The sequence below is a fragment of the Podarcis raffonei genome, chromosome 3 (assembly GCF_027172205.1).
Source record: "Podarcis raffonei isolate rPodRaf1 chromosome 3, rPodRaf1.pri, whole genome shotgun sequence".
Classification (NCBI taxonomy): Eukaryota; Metazoa; Chordata; class Lepidosauria; order Squamata; family Lacertidae; genus Podarcis; species Podarcis raffonei.
In genome coordinates this window covers 86,397,782-86,419,024 of record NC_070604.1, presented here as the reverse complement: position 1 = coordinate 86,419,024, position 21,243 = coordinate 86,397,782, and the positions used below count along the sequence as shown (strand labels likewise).

Sequence of the window (21,243 nt, the reverse complement as noted above, 5' to 3'; positions counted from 1 at the left end):
GAGCTCTGCAGGCAAGGGGTGACACAACTGGGCTCCTGAGCCCCACAGGGGTGCCACTGAAAGAATGTAGCTGGTCAAGGGAGCTGTGGACTTGAAAAGGTTGAAAACCTCTGTGGTAGACGATTACTAGTCATCAAGTGCAATGATAGCCCCGCAGGCAAACTCCATGCCAGTTCCCATAGAGCAGGAGAAGCAGAGTCTGGCAAGAGTTGAAGTTTGGCCTTTTTGCTCAGGCCTGCCTTCCTCTCAGGTGAGTACTCACTTGGGTCCAAAGCACATGCAGAGACTGGCCAGGTAGCCATTGGAGATGGAGAAGAAGAACATGAAGACGATGTACCAGGCATCATGGGCAAAGAGGACAGGCAGGTGTCTGCGTGGGCCCACATTACACAGCATGAAGAGGGGGATGAAGACCACACGGGCAACCACCATGATGGGCAGTAGGCGGCTGTCCTTCCCAGGCTGTATGAAATGGGGGAGAAGAAAATTAGTAGTTGTCAGGCTTCGGGGAATTCTATCCCTCCCCTGGTGGCAGCAAGAAGCAGAGAAAACAAGGAAGAGTTCTTACTAATGAGTTTATTCAATCATCACGGCGAGAGACAAAGGAATGCAGTCTGTATCCCATTAATGGCATTGCTCCAACTGATCTCCTCCCCTCTCCCTTCCTAGCAACAGCACTTCCCCTTACAGTGGCCGCCAGGGGCTAATTGCTCTTGCACTCTCAATGAATGCCAAATTCTGGAAGAAGCAGGGTCAGAAATACTCTCCAGTGATAACGAGTCACCTGGCTGCTCTGTCTCTGTCTCCTCCTTCTCTTCTCCCAACTCTTCTGTTCACCTGTCTCTGAGCTGTGACTTTCCTCAAACCACTGCTGTAATTCAATACTGCCTTCCTCTTCTATGGAAGCTTCAGGAAGGGGGGGGGTCTAGAGATCTCCACCATTCCTCATCAAGCTCATCCCCTTCAGTCCAGTCCCTGACAGCAGTAAGCTGCTGGTATTTCCTCCCAATGCAAGTAGCTTCAGAGGAGCAATTTTGGTCAGTTTTGCAACGGGGTTGTAAGGGCAAAACTCCCCTTCCTTTCTACTGAAATCCTGGTATTTATCAGATGCCTCAGCAGATAGATAGGTATATTTCAGAGTATGCATGTTACATTTAACATCAAGCACATTTTATGTCACATCTTGTTTGGCTCCATGTTATAGAATCTCCCTGCTCATTCTCCCTGCTCACTGGAAGACATATTGTTCTCTTGGTTGACTGAGAATATACAACAGTACAAACTGCAGCTCTGTGCTTGTAATTCTGCAATTGTTAAATAGGGAGGTGGGCTCCCAATATTATTCTGTATTTAAAACAGCACTTGTTTAGTTGTGATTTAGTTGACCAAAGCAACTAACAAAACTATTTCTTATTTTGAACATCTTTATCCTAGTTTGTACCTGTACTAGATTTGAAACTGTTTTTACATATAAAAGTGTTCTTGTTACAATTGTTTTTTTATATATGAAATTGCGCAATTGTTTTTATTGCAAACATCAGTAAGGAGCTATTTTGTGGGAAATGATTATAATAAATGGAAAACAATAAGATCCTAAGGGAAAAGAGAACAAAGTCGTGCCTGAGCCAAAAGCAACTATCAGGAAAACAGCAACCCATACATACAAAATGAGTCCCTGCCCCATGGAACCTTCGGTCTATTCGTTTCCATGAGGGTACAATTTGCTCAGCAAATCTCATGTATGTTCAGTCTAGTCTACCAACATACCCTTGTGGGTTCTGTTTCGTGAACTGCTGTTATCTTCCCACTGAAATTACACACCAGAGAGAACAGTCTGTTCCTCGCACGCATCCTTAGGCTGTGTAGTTGCAGTCTGTCGGCCAAATCACGGGGAGAAGTGACTCCACAGAGGTCACAAAGGACATCTGGAAGTTGAGGGTTTTCCCACTTTCCCCTCTCATTGGGCACTTCCTCCCACCAGAGTGGGAAAACTTGTGCAGATCTCCACAGACACACTCCTCTGTGCCCAAGCAAAGGGAGAGCAAAGGAAAATGATCGAAAGAGCCACTGGGTGCTTCTGCCCTGGGTTGCTTGGGTCGCTGGCAATGGCAAAGCGCTGCACAATAATTCCACAGATGCAATACATGGCAAAGAAAGCAGCTGGAAAAGCCACTCACACAAACATTAATGCACTATGGAACAGCTCACCCTTCCCTGAGCTTTGGCAAGGGGACCTGGCAAAACCTCGATAAGTGCCTGCATGTTGCAATGCTCACATTAGTCTCCAAAAGACTTTCTAGATCCTTACCCCATGCACAAAGGCCAGCTAGTTCAAAAGCCTCCCAAGAGAATGTCCTTAGTATTGGCTGACAACAGCATATCCACAATCTAAACTTGAGATGTTTTGCAGCCTAGCTCTCTTGACTGAGCCTTTGGGGAAAGGCGATAGCTCAGCTGCAAAGCAGGAAAACTGTGTGCTTAAAATCCTAGTACCAGGGCTGTGTAAAACCCCTACCCAAAGCCTGTCAGAGTAGGCCACACTGAGCTAGATGGTCTGATTCCATATAAGGCGGCTTCCAATGACAACATGAGGCCTGTAATTTGCCTCATAGCTATAAGCATGACTCCTGATTGAAACAGGTCAGGTGATCCTTTAATTCCCTTCTTCTTGTTATACAGATAAGAGTTCAGGACAGTACTTTAAACTGGGTTCTCCATAGCTCAGGACTGCGAGGACCTTCAAATTGCCTTCTTTTGCCATCATTTCTCTCCCCTTCTCCTGCATAATCCCCACATTAAATGGATACAGCTAGCTGTAAAACTGCATAATCCTCAAGAAAGCATCACACACACAGAGCTACTGGCAGTCACCCAAAATGTTGTTGAACTGTTACACACATTGCTATACACACACACATATATATATAGAGAGAGACAGAGTTCTTATGAACTATTTCCATTATTTTTCCATGTACAATATTAATAAGAGCCAGAAAATACTGCCTACGTTGACAAAATGGCTTAGTGTGCACAACTGCTAAGAGGTCTTTTGGTATTCGCTCTCCCCATCTGTAGGGTTTACCATAGCGGCTTGATTCAGTACAGCTTTCCTTATAACTTCAACAGAATGTCCCAACTTTTCCAAAAATGGGGGGGGGGGAAATCACCCACAAAGGCAGAATTATATACCATAGCAGAGGTCAAATTCTTAGTCCTGATTTACTGGAGAACTTTCCACCAAATGGGTCATGACATTATAAAGACCAGAATTAGACTTCCTGGGGGTTTAACTAGTCCCGGTTTGCCAAATTAGCACTGGTCCCTTATCAAAACATGAGAAGCTGGATGGGCCTATATCCAGGCACTTCAATAACAGTGGGGCGAGCAGCCCTCTATCTACCTCAGTGTTGACTATGCTGTGGCGAACGAACACAACTATTATTTCTGTCAAAAGAGGAGGCAGCAGGAAAATGGATCTGCCAGAGGAAATGAGGGGCCTGGGTGGATCATGAGGCTCAAACCACATACAAAGAGGCAGTCTGTGGCATCAGACTTCCCACACTGCTGTTTTGCAAGCATTATTTGTACATCCATCTCTTTGCATGGGCAAACGGGAGAGCAGCCAACAGACAGAGAGAAGCAAAAGGTGAAGTTGGGCTCAGACTTCCCACAGAGGTCTATTGACTCAGACCAGGATGGAGTCTCTTACTGGTGTGCACCAATATATTTATCTGAACTGCAGGGGCCTGGGCCAAAGTGGTGAGCTGTAGTGCAGGTGCTCATCTTGCAGATGGGCCCAAGAGGAAACCTGTTTCTCACAACCCTTGAGAAGAAGGTGGTTGATCTTTGGGTTCTCTGTACCCTCCATCCACAGATCTTGGTCTGGGCTGCCAGAGCCCTTTCTCTGTTGCCTGGCCCCCAGCACGCAGCCTCTGTGCTGTACCGGACAGCCTGCTCATTTAGAGACTGCAAGCGTGGGCTTGTTTACTAGAGTCTGCAATTGGTGAAGTGTTTTTCTCCAAGCCGCATACATGGGGGCGGGGGACACAGAGGTGTGCCTCTTTCATGTGCCAAGCAAAACCATGAGCTGTCTTTGACTCTTCCCTCTCCACCTCTGCACTACTTATTCTTTCCACAGTTGCTCATGTCTCTGGTTAGCCAGGCATCAACTTTGCCTCCCACTTTCCCTCCTGTTTTTGAAGTCTCTTCCTTTACACCCCTTTCCCCTTCCTTCATTATTCCCAGACACTTTATTCCTCTCCACAGCAACTGTGGCCTTCTGTGGTACCTTAAAGATTACACAACACACACTGACTCACCCCTCTGTCACTGCCTGGCATCTCCTGCTCTACGACAGTCAGGCAGCTCAGCTCAACTTGCCTCTCCTTAACCTTAAACATAAGAACTACAGGGCCAGAGCGAGGCATAGCTGAACAATAAAGCTGGTTGTAATGATGGAAAGCGGCAGTGAGACTGTGGGCAGCGACCCCTTGGCAGATGCCCAACCCATGTCAACCCTTGATGCCAGGCCAATATGTTGCATGTTCCGCAGAGGACCATGAGGTGAAACTGACTATGCTCAATCCAGTCAGAGGGGCATCTTAATATGAACCATAACTTCAAGAAGCAAGAGAAAGTGTGCTGTGAGGGCTATTTCTTCAACTCCATTTGTGGCACATTCTCTCTATAGATACTTATTTTCAGCTCTAACTATTCTCTACTACTCTATACAAAACTGTGAATCCATCTGCCCTCATTCAGAGGCAAAAAAACCCGGAAGAAATAATACCCGCATATCTCAGATGGAAAGACAGGAAGTTTCTAAAAAGCCAACGGAGCCTGACCCAAAAAATGAAATATAAAGGTTTCTAGCAACTGGTATTCAGAAACATTACTGGCTGTTGTGCTAACTTGTTTAATGAGCTTTAGGAAGGGTAGGCTCTGTCTGGTTAAGCCAATACCAATGGCCTTTCTAGTGGATACTCACCCACATGCAGACAGCTGTAAGGCTCCGACCTGCCCAGTCGAAGACATTAAACGTCAGGAAACAACAGACTGCGATAAAGTAATCAGCTGAGGAAAGAGAGAAGTGGAGAGGAGGAATCAGTTCCAGGACCTCAGTCCCCTGCTATAGTCAAGCAGAGCGACAGCAAGCCCCAGGGCTAGGCCCAGGCAAATGGTACGGAATGCTTGAGGTGCATGTAAGCCACACACTTCCGCCTTCTTTGAACATGGAACATGCTGCTGATGAAAGGAGCCCTGCAGCTGTGGGTCAGTCTGTTCCTGTACCCAGTCACTATGGGAGCACTAGTGAGTGGTGTCAAACTGGTGAAGAAAACTCAGCCCTTTGAGATACATGCAAAAAAACCCACAACCCCTCCCAAAATAGTAGGTTAAGGGCTGGGGGAAGAGCATCCCGCATCCAGGACTTGGTGGTTGTAGAAATTTCCTTCATTCTTTCCCTTTTGATACTGTTCTGTCTTATCAAAGCAGCAAAAGGTTTGCTCCATCTTCGAAGAGAGTTGAATTCAGGCAGCCGAGGAGGTGGGCATAGCTTCCTCCTACCCCGATAAGACACCCTCCGAAATCTTCTCTGTTCTCCACTGCGAAATCATACTCCCTTCTTTAGCATACTTTTCATGCACGCTGCTCATGAGAACTTATCTATATAATACGCATGGATTGTCACAGCCCTCTGCTATTCCTTTCCCAACAAAGAATGTCGTCGATAATTGTACAGAGTCTGTTGTAGCATGCATGCATGGTGTAAATGCAGAGAGGTATAGTAAGAAGAAATAAGAAAATGTGCATGTTTTGTCCAAGCAGGATGTAGAAACTTAGACCAGGAAGGATGCATTTAATTTTCAGACCCGTTTCCACCCTAGTCATTGTTGGTGATCAAATATTCTTCTTCCAACAGATAATCCTCTCTTCAAAGTCTTCCAGCTCTCCAGGCTAAACCTGCCCAGCCCACACTTAATGCCCTCCTGCTCTTACCCACAGTTGATGGCGGCCTTCTCAAACTTAATGCACTTCACAAGTTTTGGACTACAACTTCCATCAGCCCTAGCCATGCTGGATGGGTATGATGGGAGTTGTAGTCCAAAACATCTGGAGAGAAGAAGGTTGGGGAAGGCTGCTTTATGGGGTTACAGCTGATGATGGCATCATGGCGGTATAACTTTATTCAAGCTAAGCAGGCGCCAGCCAGGTCAGTTCCTGGATAAAAGGCTGCCCAGGAGTCCCCATGTAAGGAGCTCTGAGCTCCCCAAATGAAGGGTGGGCTATTCATGTATTTATTTATTTATTAGTCTGCCCAAATCTCCCAGGGTTTGGCCATCAATAGTTCTGGCCCCAGCCACTTACAATGGAGTGCACTTTCACTTACCCCAAAGTGTCTTTCCTGCAATGGTTGGTTTTACATCAGCAGTGACAGCTGGGAAGACCCCAATAGTGACAGTAAAGACAAAGCAGACACAAGCGGCCATGACCCAGATCTGGTGAAGAAAATGGAATAGGTACACATGAAGACAAATTCAGGACAAGAAAACCCTAGAAACATGGGTGTGGGACAGGCCCATTTCAAGGCCCAACCTCGGAAGAGCCAAGTATTCCAAGGCCCATTTTAAGTTCCAATACCTTTTTGAAAATGCTCAGCACTGAAGGGTTGTGGTCTGGTTCACGGGAGGCCCCATTTGCAGCATGTGGGGGTTCCACACCATTGAGGTCATCTGCAGAAAAAGACAATGTTTAGAATGATTTCTCACGCTTTTTAAAATAATAATTATTAGGATCATTTCTGATAAAGTACACTATATGCCTGAGTATTTGCTGGACGCAGAGAGCTTGCTGGGGAGACCATGCATTAAAAATAAAGGACTCAAAAATAACTTAAACAAGGTTTTAATAAGAAAAACAAAAACTCCTTTTACACTAAATACATTAACAACCAAACCAGACCCAACCACCAACCCATCCCCCAGGGTAATGGGACAGCTAGGTGCTGCTCCTTATATACTACACCCAAATGCTGACACACCTTAATCAAATACAACTCAGCAGCACCTGCTATGCTTCACAGCTGTAAAGCTGGGTCTCGTTATCTTACTCTGGCCCTTGCTCTGGCCCCTTAAAGACATACACATCGGGTGCAACAATGATGAACCTTTACATTTAAAGAAACCATTCAACATTTCCCCTGCGGTTCATCATTGTGGAACAAAAACATAAAGCATACTTTGTACATGTCTTTCATGTGTAACCTTTGTCAATACTTGATGTAAACTGCAACCTATAATGTTTGGTATGTTTAAGATACATTACCACTCTCTTAAGAGCAGAGAAACTTTGCTTAGTGGGCTTTTCCACATTGTGATGCATCTTTTAACAAAAGCTTAATTGTTTCATATTTTACGCTTGGTGAATAACACAAATCTTAATCTTCGCCTGGAATATGTTGAAAACCCCTAGCAACTAGTCTTGCTTTGTACCTTACAACTTCATTTTTGTCATTCATTTTAACTCTATAAACCCATTTTGAATCAGTAAGTCTCATATCTGGGGTTTGTGGTACAAGAGACCAAGTGTTATGCTCTTTTAAAGAAGCTATCTCAGAGTTCATAGCTTTATACCAATTTGCAGCTTGTTGCTTAGGTAATTTCTGAACATCATTGTAGCTTTTTGGCTCAAAAACTGCCTTATTGGCATACACAGTATTAAAATGTTCATCTGCAAAACGTTGTGGCTTCTGTCTCTTTCTATCTGAACGTCTCAGTCCGGAAGGAGAGTCAGACTCCTCAGACTTAATGGGACTAAGTGAACCACTAGTTTCAGGTTGTAAATCATTGTCAGAATGAAGAGATGCCTGTAGGCTAAGCTCACGATCAGAAAACTCGAGAGAATCTAATCTCCCCTCGGGTGCCTGTGACTTTAAATCATCAAGCAAATTATCAGATTCAACAGGCTTTTTGTCTTTTTCCATTAATTCAGGATCATTATTATTCCCTGCTGCTGCTGCTTCCTCCTCTTCTTCCTCAGTATTATCTATACCATCAGTATCTTGGAAGACAGCAATTCCATTCCAATTTACAGTTTGTATCATACTTCTGGTAATATGAAATTTGCCAGTTGCTGGTATGTAAATTCTGTACGCCCCCTGCTGGTAGCCCATTAATTTTCCCTGGACACTACGTTCACCCAATTTCTGCTTAGCGGGATAATGCATAATTACATCTGAACCCCAAATGCGTAGGTATTTCAGATTAGGGCGTTTTTTAAACAGCTTCTCATAGGGGGTGACATCTAAACCAGAATGATAACTGCAATTTCTAACATAACAAAACGCATTAAGCGCTTCAGCCCAAAAGTCTTTGGGCAGATTAGCATCGTGCAGATAAGTTTTAACCCCTGCCTGTAGGTCACGCTGCACAACTTCAACAGGCCCATTTTGCCATGGACTTTGGGGGCAAGATAACTCATGAGTAGTCCCCTGCGCTTCCAGGAATTTCTCAAAATCCTCAGAAACAAATTCTCCACCCCGGTCAGAAAACAGGTTCTTAATTGATTTGTTAAAGTGCGTTTTTACCCAGTTGCAAAAAACTTTGTACTTCTCAAATGCTTGGGACTTCTCAGCTATTGCATAAGTCCAACAATATCTACTATACTGGTCTATCAGAGTAAGCCAGTACTTAGAACCTCCTAATGATGGTGGGAGTGGCCCAACTAAATCACAATGTACACGCTCAAATGGCTCAGTTACTTTCCTATCTGAGCACCTACCCTTGCGTGCAACCTTAATCTTATTCTTGCAACAGGATAGACATTGCATAAAGAATTTACATGGTTTTAAGTTGAGGCCATTAACAATATTCTTTGTCTTAATTACATCAGCAAAATTCAGGTGTCCCAGAATTCTGTGTGCCTCATGGACACACCCGGAATGTGGCCTTACATTCCTCAACCCCTGGCTTGACTGTGCTGCTCTGCAATTTATAGGCGATTGGGAGTAGGTGCGAAAATACAGTCTATATAAACCATCAGATTCCCGGGCATATAATAGACGTTTGTTCCCATCGAAAAACTCACACATTGACTTTAAGAAACGCACAGTTATGCCTTGACGAGCAAAGCACCTTACTGACAATAAATTGTCCACTGACGGGCAGTAAATGCAGTTTGCTATCGTAATGTTTAAAGAGTCAAGTTTAACAGTACCCCTGCCAAGCGACTGCAAGACTTGTGAATTGGCTAAATGTACATTACCAATTTCCTCTTCGAAAGAAATAAACAAGCTTCGATCATTGCAAACATGCTGAGATGCTCCTGAGTCGACAATAAAAGAATTCCACTTGGCACCTTTAATTCTTTTATGATCTGTTATCTGAGCATGAAAAGCTCGGGGCTCGTTTCTGTCTCTACTATACGATGTCGGCTGCTGGGCTGACGACCGTGACTGACGAACAGAAACAGACTTAGGAGTACTTTGCTTTCTTTTGGCTCTGCAGTCCTTTGCAAAATGTCCTTGCTTATTGCAGAACCAACAACGCTTTGCAGCTTTAAATGCAGTCGTATCACCACAAGTTTCATATGCAGTTCCTCATTACTTCTGGAAATAGGAGTGCTTATGGCACAAGCCTCCCTTCTGTCCAACTCGCCCATTAATCTTGCCGTTACCCCTTCCACAGTTAATTGTGCTGGTGGAACGGCAGATATCTGGCTAGCTATGCCATCAAAGTCCTCGTTAAGGGAACAAAGAATGATAAAAACATACTGAATATCAGGTATCTCCATGTCCCTTCGAATTAATTCACCGCGTATTGCCTCCAGACGTCTCAAGTGTGCTGCCAAATCACCACCAGGCTGCAACTTCGTCTGGTACAACTGCTTGAAAAACGTCAATGCAGATGCTGACTCTTTTTTAACATGCACTGCTGCAAGACTATCCCACATTTCTTTGGCAGTTTTCTTATTTCTTATATAGACTACTTGCTGGTCGCTGACTGCCAAATTAATTATCGCCCTGGCTTTTGCATCTCCTTTCGACCAAGCATTAGTCACAGGGTCAGGAGGGTCATCTGTTACATAGGTCCATACTTCTCTAGAGGTCAAAAGCGCCTCCACCCGAAAAGACCATAAACTATAGTTCTCATCTGTTAGCTGTGGGAAGACCAGAGCCTTCTCAGCTTCAGGAACCCGGTCAACCATTCTGGAACTCTTCCAGACCCACAGAACTACGCCAACAGGAGAAGGAGTTTTCAAACCTTTCTCAGAGTCCAAAAATATGCAGTCATCCACTCAGCAGCTGGGCCCATAACCAAAGATGTTGGCTGTTTGCAGTTTAGTAGCGCAGAGAGCTTGCTGGGGAGACCATGCATTAAAAATAAAGGACTCAAAAATAACTTAAACAAGGTTTTAATAAGAAAAACAAAAACTCCTTTTACACTAAATACATTAACAACCAAACCAGACCCAACCACCAACCCATCCCCCAGGGTAATGGGACAGCTAGGTGCTGCTCCTTATATACTACACCCAAATGCTGACACACCTTAATCAAATACAACTCAGCAGCACCTGCTATGCTTCACAGCTGTAAAGCTGGGTCTCGTTATCTTACTCTGGCCCTTGCTCTGGCCCCTTAAAGACATACACATCGGGTGCAACAATGATGAACCTTTACATTTAAAGAAACCATTCAACACCTTTCACCTTGTTTTTATTATGAGTTTTCATAGGAGTTGTTAATAACTGGCCCACGAAAGTAAAAGCAATAATAAAGAAAATCCTAACAGATCTGGGGTGGGGACCCTGTGGATCTCTAGACAACATTGTACTAAAACTCTCATTACCCCAACTATTGACCATGCTTCCCGGGAATCACAGGAGCTGGAGTCCAGCAACATCTGGAGGGCCACAAATTTCCCCACCCCCCGTGCTAGGGATAGTCAGATGTTTACATTATCGGCCAATGTTCAAGCGAGAAATGCTGGGTTGGTTGGTAGAAGAGAGATTATAACAGTGCACATCAATGAAGACCATTGCAAAAAAAGCAAAAAAAAAAAAAACAGGGAATAGGATGCAAGTTGAGCATCCTTATGGCTTATGTAATTTATTTATTTATACAGATAAATCATACGGAGAATAACCATACAGAAAATAAAAAAGTAAAAATGTGTCATAAATCCAAAACACTCCCCTACAATTCCTTCTGTAGTAAGAAAGTCTTTGCCATGTGCCTGAAGTTCAACAAGGAGAGTCTAATCTCTCTCTCTCAATCTCTCTCTCTCTCTCTCTCTCTCTCTCTCTCTCTCTCTCTCTCTGTGTGTGTGTGTGTGTGTGTGGAGTTCCATAGATAGAAGCTATGTATCCAGTGTTGTGGGTCCTAATAGTTACGAGGGGTGCATTTGAACTGTGGGGAACCACTAACAGGGGCTCCACTCAAGATTTCAGTGTTTGAGCCAGGATATAAGAGATCAGATGGCCCCTTATGATATCCTGGAGCCGAGTTGTTATGGGCCTGGTAAATTAATACAAGAACCTTGAACCTGGTCCTGCAACATATGGGCAGCCACTGCAACGATTTATGGGCTGGCCTCTCCCTCTCAGCGATGCAGCCACAGCATTTTGCGCCAGGCAATGTGCGAGGATAGCCCCACACCGAGCGCACTGCAATAATTGCGTCTTGTGGTTACAGTGCATGAATCATTGTAGCCAGGCTATTCCTGCACCATGGTGGCCATATAATTGGCAGACCTGTCATAGATGGCAAAAGGTACTCTTAATCTTACCTTGGGGAATTGCCCAAATAAAGCGGGCCACTGGTGTGTCAGAGGATTATCATTTGCTGCATATATTCTGTAACAGGAATGAGGAATATGTGGCTTTCCAGATGTTGGATAAAATCTGCCATCATCCTTGACCATTGGCCATTCTGTTGCAGCCCAACAACAATTTGAGGGCCACAGATTCCTCAGCCCTGTACTAAAGCATGTTTTGACTGTTACTAAGTGCTGGTGGGGACCCCCAACCCCATAACTGAATTGGAAGCACACTTCCCAGCCCATCATCTCTTCCTTCTTTTACCTTTCTTGATGAGGTCCATCTTGGTTTCCACCTCAGAGTAGGCCTCATGGGTCCGATATTCTGTCTTATCCTTCATGGAGTAGTAGCGGAAGAAGTCCTGTTGAGAAAACCAGGGCGTAGCATAGAACATGTGTTGGCGTGGAAGGTAAAAACAACTATAACGTAGTGGTGGCAAAGGGAAAGATGATGATGATGATATAATAATAATAATAATAATAATAATAATAATAATAATAATAATAATAAATAATTTATTATTTATACCCCGCCTATCTGGCTGGGTTTCCCCAGCCACTCTGGGTGGCTTCCAACAGAATATTAAAATACAATAACCTATTAAACATTAAAAGCTTCCCTAAACAGGGCTGCCTTCAGATGTCTTCTAAAAGTCTGGTAGTTGTTTTTCTCTTTGACATCTGGTGGGAGGCTGTTCTTGGGTGATCTTGGGAACTCTTCTGAAGCAAAAAACTGAGACTCCTTGTGGCTCCACAGACCTATTGTATAACTGAGAATGGGACACAGATCCTGCTCCCACCACCCTGCAAAATGGTGCCCATTGGCCAGGAATACAAGGAGCTGCCCACTATTTCAGGGCCACCTTAAGAGAAAAGAGAATCCTTACCAGACGAGGCAACATAATATAGGCGCCAATGGCCATTAGGATCACAACACAGGCGGTGATGAAGTAACCAAAGGCACTGTCTTCCAGTTTAGAGCCACCTGAAAGATGTGGAAAGATACGGTGACTGGGGAAACTTTCCTGCCCATCTGAGGGTAAAGCAGAGGCAGCCACCTGAAAATTATGTTTCTAGGAACCTTGGGGTTCCTGCTTCAAACCAGGGAGTCATCTAATGCAACCCTTTGCATGGAGGTCCAGTCACAAACCAACACACACAATGCAGGTCACCAGTGATAATGACCACAGAGCCAAGGGTTTTGAAGATACCAAAACCTCAAGGTTTGTCCTTCACAGGGATTTGAAAAGGACAAGCCTTGCAGTTTGTGACTGAGAAGGGACATGAAGATTAGGGACCACAGAAGCTAGACCCCAGTGGAGAGAAGGCCCTTTCAAGAATGTACACTAAAGGCTTCTTCTGATCTGAGATTTCATCCACCCAAGTAGTCCAGGCTCTTATGCTGAAAGGAGATGGGTGGTTGTGTAGCAATACTCACTGGCGAGAGCGCAGATCATGGCCAGAGCTGCAAATGTCCCTGCAAGGCCCTGCCCGCTCATAATAGGTGCTGTGTAACTGGCAGGCAGGAGTCCTGCCAGTCCAAAGAGGCTGCCCTGGAGAATGGCGCCAAAGGCTGTAGGGAGAAAAGGCAGAGAGGTGAGTGGCGGAGAGGTCTGGTGCAGAGGGGATATTGTGACACCACCCAGTGCTGAGGAGAAGGCAGCCTGAATATGCACTCTCAAGGGTAAACATGCTGCACTCAGCCTTGCTGGAGAAGGACTACTCCTTCTACAGCCTCCACTGCCAATTGCCAGGAGTGATGGAAGCCGTAAGTCCAACAATACCTAGATGGCCTTAAGTTTCCATATGCAGGTTTTACAGAGATGAAGAAGCTACTTTCTCACTTCAACACCAAGTACCTCTGTCTGTCTGTCTGTCTGTCCGTCCGTCTATCTATCTATCTATCTATCTATCTATCTATCTATCTATCTATCTATTTTATAAAATTTTGTAAATAAATAAATAATCCTTTACCCAAGTCCCTACAATATCTTCTGCTATGAGAGTCATAGCTCTGAATTCTGACATTCCCATTCCTCCAAAGGCAATCAGGATTTGCCTTCCTGCATTCAGACAAGCGCTCTCTCTCTCTCTCTCTCTCTCTCTCCGTTGGTGAAGGGTTGCATGTGAGAAATGTCTATATTCCATTCTGTCAATATCAAGGCCAGTCTACAAGTGACCCACACTTACAATTGATGAAGACTATCTTGACCATGGTGATAGTGAAGAACGACAAAGGGTCCATGGAGATCTTGACTATGATGGCTGTTACTAGGAAGACCAACAGGATAGCCACCAGGCTGCATAGGATCCGAACTTGCTGAGGGATCCTAACAAGTTGACATTGACAGAGGGAGCAAGAGAAAATTGACTGGTTGTTTGATATGCATTCAAATGAATCCCAAAAGTGCTTACAAACAATAAATAACCATGACATTAATAGAGCATCACAGTTACAGAATAAGCCGTATTACATGATTAACAAAGCATTGTCGAAAACTAAAAAGCCCAACAAAGATGCAAAAAGGACATGATCCACCATGATTATAACTCTATCAAAAAGAGTCTCCTTTCCATTGGAAATGTCAAGGCTGTCTTGCCCTCGATGCAACTGTTGGGCCAAAAGGAGAAGAGGGACGAAGCAGGAAGCACGGGGCTTCCTTTGAGGAAGAAAACTACAAAGATCTCACCTTTGGTGGATGAAGGAGTTGAGGCAGGTAAAGATGAGTAGAGGCAACATGGCGCAGAGTGTCATCACATTGTTGAATATGGACTGCAAGTGTGTGGCAGGAGGTTTCTCAGTCTCTGTGTCATTCATGTTCATATGGAGATCAATGGAGGACACATTGTTGTAAGTATCCTCATTCAGGCGGCTAGTAAAGTACTGCAGAGAGTGGACAGAGGAGAGCATGAAGAAAAGAAGCTTCCCTGCTAAGTAATTGCTAAGTTCTTCAATGAGCAGGGCTTTCTGTCACCTGTTAAAAGAATCAACTCTAAATCATGCTAAGCCATGTTTATGACGGCAAACCAAAGAGCTGTTTTGTGTGTGTTTTTTGCGGGGGGATGGATCCTCATAAATGCCTTGAAGAGATTCATCTTGGAAAGATAAAACACCTTTCCAATGGGAAGGTCCAGGCGATCGCCTTGGGTGCTACCCCTGGGATAGAAGGGGTTTGGGCAGAACAGTTGCCCTTATCGCTGCTCATATTCATCAAGCAATCCTCATCAAAAGGCACCTCCTATGTATGGGTGCAAGCCACAGGAAGTGGCTGTAATGAAGTCCCACTGAAGGAAAAATGACTACAGTGTCTTGGACACGGACTAACACAGAGCCACCATGCCTCTTAATCTGGTCTTGTGGAGCAATGTGCTGTGGTGGATGCACCCAAGAAACAATCTGATTCCTCAAGGTGCATTTCAGTCCCTCTAGCATCACACTCGGGTACCCTGACACACAGCTTGGGAATCCCTGATCTAGGCCAGCCCTGGTGAAGGCGTCTAGTACCAAACACATCAACGATATATACACAAGTGGCTCCCACCTCCCTTGAACTTACCCCCGTAGCAGTCATGAAAAAATTCCATGGCAAAAGCGTCCCAAGGCCAAGAATGAAAAAGATCAGCCAGACAGCCTTATACCTGCAAGAAACAAGAACAACCAACGGGGACTAAGTGGGAGCTCCTGGACAAGGGCAGCCAGGCCATTTAAGACATTTCTATATTGCCATTCAAAACGTTGCATACCGCTCGAGGATTAAATAAACGTTAGAAACGCTGTAAGTGCAAAAGGTGCTAAACATGCCAGTCATTGCGTGTGGTGCAACGACTAAGAGATTGTTGGACCAGGATTCAAATGGTGACTCAGCCACGAAGCCCACCATTTCTCAATCTAACCCACCTCACAGGGATGTTGCAAGGATAAAAGGGGGAGGCTGAGAACCCTTGGAGTAAAGAAAATAAATTAATTTTCTACTAAATAAATAAATAAATAAATAATCATAGAACTGTAGAATTGAAAGGCACCATGAGGGTCATTTCAGTCCAAATCCCTTTTGCCCAACGTAGGGCTCGAACCCAAGACCTTGAGATTAAGTACTGATTGAGCTAGAGTAAGCTATACTGTTGCAGCAACCAGCAGGGCAGTCACATTTTGCTCCTTCCTCACCTGGAGAATCCCACTATCCCATGCTGGAACGCTAGTAACCAAAGGGGACCAATAGGCTGATCTGGGTTGACGCCAACACAAAAGAGTTGCACTCTGCAGTTGAGTGCCTGCTGCAGATTACATCACATCAGGAGGTCCATTCCACACAATCTAGGGTTTTTAGGGTTGCAGCACCTACCCCTTGGAACCCCCTCTACTTGCATGTTAAAAAGGTGCCATCTCTGTTGATTTTGAGAGCCTACTGAAAGACCTTCATCTTTCAACAAGATGTTTATATGCTGGTATCGAGGCTGCAGTGGTGGGAAATTGAGCAACCGTTTTCATAAACATGCCCTTCAGGCTATATATAGCCCCAGAGCCAGTAAGGGGCAACTTGGAGATTCTTATTAGAATCTCTTGAGTACAATATAAATCAGCCTTTCCCAGCCTCCAGATGCTTGGAACTACAACTCCCATCAGCCCTGAACACCATGGCCAATGGTCAGGGATCATGGGAGTCGAGTCCAAAACATCCAGAGGGCACAAGGCCAGGGAAGGTTCTATATAAATCCTTTCAAGATCCTTTGCTCTGCTAGTTCTCGCCAGACTCTGTGAAGTAACTTCAGTACTATTCTCATTTCATTTCCTCCCCGTCCTTCAAACTTAATATGTGAGCTTGTTAGGGACAAGGATCCATCTCGTCTACAAATAATTCTCATCTTGAGACTTGGGATGGACCATCTGTAGCTCTAAACAAACAAATGAGTGTACGATGCAGCTACAGTTAAGAGTCCTGTTGATTTCGGCAAGATAAATTTAAGCATGTGTTTGCCTGGGCTAATGAATGAGTAAGTGTGCTTGACCAATTTTTTTTTTTTTAATTGAGTAAATATGTGATCTTCCAAAGCACTCAGGCACCAAGCATGGAAACACAGGGGGGGGGGTCCTTCTTTGCTATCTTTTATGACAGTCACAGAAGCGTTGAGTGGGAGAATACTTGCCCAGTCTCTTAGGATCATTCATACAACAATGCTCACACGTTCAGCAGAGGATAAAGTACTAGATTTGTGGCAAAGGAGGTTTTGGGTGGTGGCTAAAATGAGGCAAGGTACGTACAGCAAGGGGAATGATGTAAAAATGTGATTTCTTTTATGCATGGTCTCCTGGCAAGCAGCATTGCCATGGCTTCCATTTAGGAAGAAAGAGCACAGAGGCTTTGTTCAAGCTCTGGAATTGCTTTCTGTGGCTCATCCTAAGCTCGTGCCAGGGGCCCTCAGCGCTAAGCATGTTGCCTTATGTCAGAAAGTGAGAAGTTCGTGGTGAGCAAAGCTAGGAAGAAAGAGATTCAGAAGCAGGCAAAGAGACAGGGCTCATTTTCTAAAAGGGACTGCCACAGCTTTCCCACTGCCAATTGATTCTGTTTGTTGTTGCTCCTGCCTCGGAACAAGGAAGTCTCTTAAGAGACATCAGTGCAGTCATCGGAACATAAATCCAGTCATCCAAAACACTCACACTACGTTTCCCATACAATAAGTCAGACAAAAGGTCCTGGGTTCAATTCAGGTCCAAGCAGGGCTGAGAAAGACTCTTGCCTGAAACTCTGGAGACCTGTTGCCAGTCAGTGTCGACAGTACTGAGTTAGATGGCTCCTTGGCTTGAATCTATATAAAAGCAGCTTCCTATTTCCATGTGGGGAAATGTGTCATGTGACATCAAAATCAAGGTGTAGGAAAAGAAGGGGCTGTTTCGTACAGTGCTAGCAAAGCTGGCTCCAGGCTTTAGTGGGGTGTCTTTGTTAAAGTGCCCTAGTGCTTGGTCTACCATGGTCACTAGGTAAGTCTGTTAGGTAAGTAGCAGACTTACCTAGTGACCATAGTAGGCAGCAGCTATGCTCTGATGAGCAGGCAGCTCAGTCTAGAAGTTTGCACCTTTAAAATTACCCACAATGCCCCTGAGATAGCATCAATCCAGGGTATTGTAGGACACTAAAATCACAGTGACTCCCAGACCAAGTTGCATGGACACAAACTGGACCACCAAAAACGTTATTTTAAAGGTGGTCTAAAGTAGCTGTGAGCAGTGATCCCTGATAAGGTAGTAGGACTCCAGCATCTGTGTGTTGTGTGTTAATGGTGGGCCTGGTGCGAAATAAACACAAGTGTGTGTGTGTGTGTGTGTGTGTGTGTGTGTGTGTGTGTGTGTTTGCATTTGCCCATATACACAGGCAGTTCCCTTTCTGTTCCATTGCGCCCCAACCATACCTGTCCTGAGGGCTGTTGCCTGTCATTTTGGCACTTTGCAGGTGTTTCTTGCGTGTAGCAAATTCTCACTGCTTCACTTCACAGCTGGCCCCCTGGAGGGTCGAAAGAAAAGAAAAAGGTTAGTTACTGATTAATTTTGCTGCATTAGATTACTATGAATATATTATACATCTTGCACCATATATTGACAAGACCGCAGAGCTTCATTGAAAATATTTGGTTGTTCGTTATGCTCAAATAAAAGTAATAGATTTTTTTTAAAAGGAAAGAAAAAACAGTTAATGAGAAGCCAGAACAATGGAGTCCAATGAAATTGTTCATAGAATCCAAAGAAACTGAAAGGATCTAGAAACACTGGTGGTTCTAGACACCAGCACTGAAGCAGCTGAACAGAACAAGGATGCATGTGGATTTCTAGAATAGAATGTGCTGGCTTATAGACAAGCTTGTCTCCAATTTTTTTTTTAAAAAGTTTCTAGTCCTCAGGAACACAAATAGGAAATTTAATACACAGTGCCCTTGTTGACCTCTCTAGAAAATACATGCAAAAACACATCTAGCAGTGGCATTTTAAAAAGGAAATCTTGCTTGTGAATACTGGGGAAATGCTCTCAGCAGGGATTTGTTGTGGGTCCATCCCTTTAACTCACACACAGGTCCATCTCATTACAAGACCTGGAAGTAATCCTTGTGCCCTTTCAGAAGTTGCGCACAACAGGTTACTACTGGGCTGTTACTGATTTGCCATAATTATATATTCCCCACTTCACTCCTAGCTCTCCCACCTTCCACACACAATGTTCTATTTACCAAAGGCTGAGAACTGAATCAGTAATGGAAAAATGGGGATGAATACCGTCCAGAAATCTACACACAAATACAGTGATGGAAATATGAGTAAGCAGAAACAACAGTGGAAAAGGCCAGAGGTAGAGCAGCCAACATAAAAGATCTTAGGTGCTCAAGCAATCAAAAGACAGAACATACAACAAGTAGAAGTTGGGGGACAAAGTGAAGAGAAACCAACATCTGACATGATAAAGGACTAGGAGAGCAAACAAGACCATGTTGCTACACAGGCACAATCATAGCAATATGCAATATTTCTTGGATAGAGAGCAGATAGAGTGGTTCCAATCTGATCTACACGTAAGTCTGAACTTGTGAGCCCTCCTTGCCCTCTCCCATTATTGCCCATAACTGCACGGCACCCACAGCCTGGGCACATCACAGCCGCCTTCCAAGGCCTTCCATACACAAGCATAATAGGATGCAAAGAAAGAGCATCATTCTGGGATACTTTATAAAGTTTTTGCTCCCTGCTCCTAACAAGATACGGCAATTTCCCATCGAACTTGATTTCCCCCTGGTTAAGTGCATTTGGGGATGGGGACTTATCATCTGCCTTACACCATGACATGGAGAAAGTGATCTTCAGATTAGATGCTACAAAATGAAATAACATCATCTCTTTGAACTGGGATTTCGCTCCTGTGTGCATGTGACATTTATTTATTTTAAAGCACTTCCATATCACTTAATACTTCAAGAAACTTTAACTGTGTACAGTCTGAAAATAGGAACAACATATCGTGAAATCGTTAAAACAAAAAGTCTTCCACGTGGTTTGCCAACTTGTTCTTTTTACGCAGATTGAAGAGACAGATTCCTGCCTTTACAACATTTCTCGCTTTCCCACTAAAGCTTAGCAGCTTTCATACATGAAATGAAGAGGTCAAAACCACAGCTCCTGTGGTGACTTAAGTACAGGCTACAGCAAATATGCAAATTCCAGTTGCATAAGAATGGAGCTTAGCTGGTTACATTTAAAAGCTGTTTGACATCTATTTGTGCCAGGTCCTGAGATTTCCCCCCAAAACTCTCTTTCTTGTCTGCACTGCACATACACTGAATCTCTGTGATTCTGCTAAAGCATGCGCAATAAATAAATACTTTTTACAGCATAATTAGTGTACAAATTGATTTACAGTCTTTATCCATCTCATTCTTATCACATTTATATGGCCCCATTTGACAAAGGGCACATAATCACTTCTCCCTTCCTTCTGCTGCAATACTTTCCCAGCCTTTCTTGGAATCAGAGGAGACCAGAGTTTCCCCTTGGTCTTTTCTCCCCAAGGCTTGGAATAATGGACTGTTATACCACTAGGTATTTCAAGACTATTGTTTTATTGCACCGTGAACATAGAGCTGTTACATTGTTTGGGTAATCCAGATTTCCTCCCCGCTGTAGCACTTATGTTGATGGGAAAATGCAATTTATCTGCAAAAAGCAGCTGCAGTTTGGAATACAGTAAGTTCAGTTGTGCACGTGTCACAGGTACCTATTGGCTAGTGCCCATGATACCACTGGTTACAAAGATGTACTTCTCCCCCCCCCCCAGATCTTTATTGAAACTTAACATATATACATAATAACCAAATTTCCCAATGATTCCCTCACATAAAATATAATATCTAAATTACAACAGTTGCATAATTATATCCAAAAACATAACAGCTGCATAATTATATCCAAAACAGAAGCATTCCCACAGGTGACACACACCCCACTGCAGTGCAGAGATATAGTAGGATATCACCCCACTGGTGCCGAATTTGGGGCTGAAGCTGGACTTCAATTTCAAGCAGAGGAAATGCCCTGGTCTCAGAATTGCAAAATGCTTTAAAAGCCCATAATCCCAACGGGCATCATGCAAAAACACCAGGTTCCCCGGAAGCTGCAGGATTTTTTCTTCATACTTTTAGCCAGGTGCAAGCAACATACCAGTACATACCATGAATCACACCCAAGCCCTCAGGCACTTCTGTAAAAGGCAGAGATTGCCACTATGATCCAGAGCGTCACAACTTTCATTTCAAAATACATTTCTAACCATGGTGGTTTCAAAGAGAAGTTTGAAACAGCATTGCATTTCAGGGAAACGTAAAAGGGTACACAGAGATTTTTCTCTTCTCTTTTCTGCTAAATGCTCACAATGATTTTTTTTTTAAAAAAAGA

At 44.0% G+C, this 21,243-nt stretch overlaps 1 protein-coding gene across 2 annotated transcripts in view; it reads right to left on the bottom strand.

The window, feature by feature from the left end:
* SLC29A1 (solute carrier family 29 member 1 (Augustine blood group)) overlaps positions 1-21,243 on the bottom strand; it is an 81,024-nt gene that overhangs the window by 3,637 nt on the left and 56,144 nt on the right. For both annotated transcript variants that reach the window (XM_053382898.1, XM_053382897.1), the window contains exons 2-12: positions 18,222-18,313; positions 15,374-15,455; positions 14,507-14,700; positions 14,007-14,146; positions 13,255-13,389; positions 12,704-12,801; positions 12,082-12,178; positions 6,640-6,731; positions 6,389-6,497; positions 4,988-5,073; positions 263-462 (exon numbers count right to left, since the gene is read on the bottom strand). In XM_053382898.1, coding sequence (XP_053238873.1) covers positions 263-462; positions 4,988-5,073; positions 6,389-6,497; positions 6,640-6,731; positions 12,082-12,178; positions 12,704-12,801; positions 13,255-13,389; positions 14,007-14,146; positions 14,507-14,700; positions 15,374-15,455; positions 18,222-18,247 — 1,259 coding nt within the window. In that variant the 5' untranslated portion in view covers positions 18,248-18,313. The remainder of the gene's footprint in view (positions 1-262; positions 463-4,987; positions 5,074-6,388; positions 6,498-6,639; positions 6,732-12,081; positions 12,179-12,703; positions 12,802-13,254; positions 13,390-14,006; positions 14,147-14,506; positions 14,701-15,373; positions 15,456-18,221; positions 18,314-21,243) is intronic.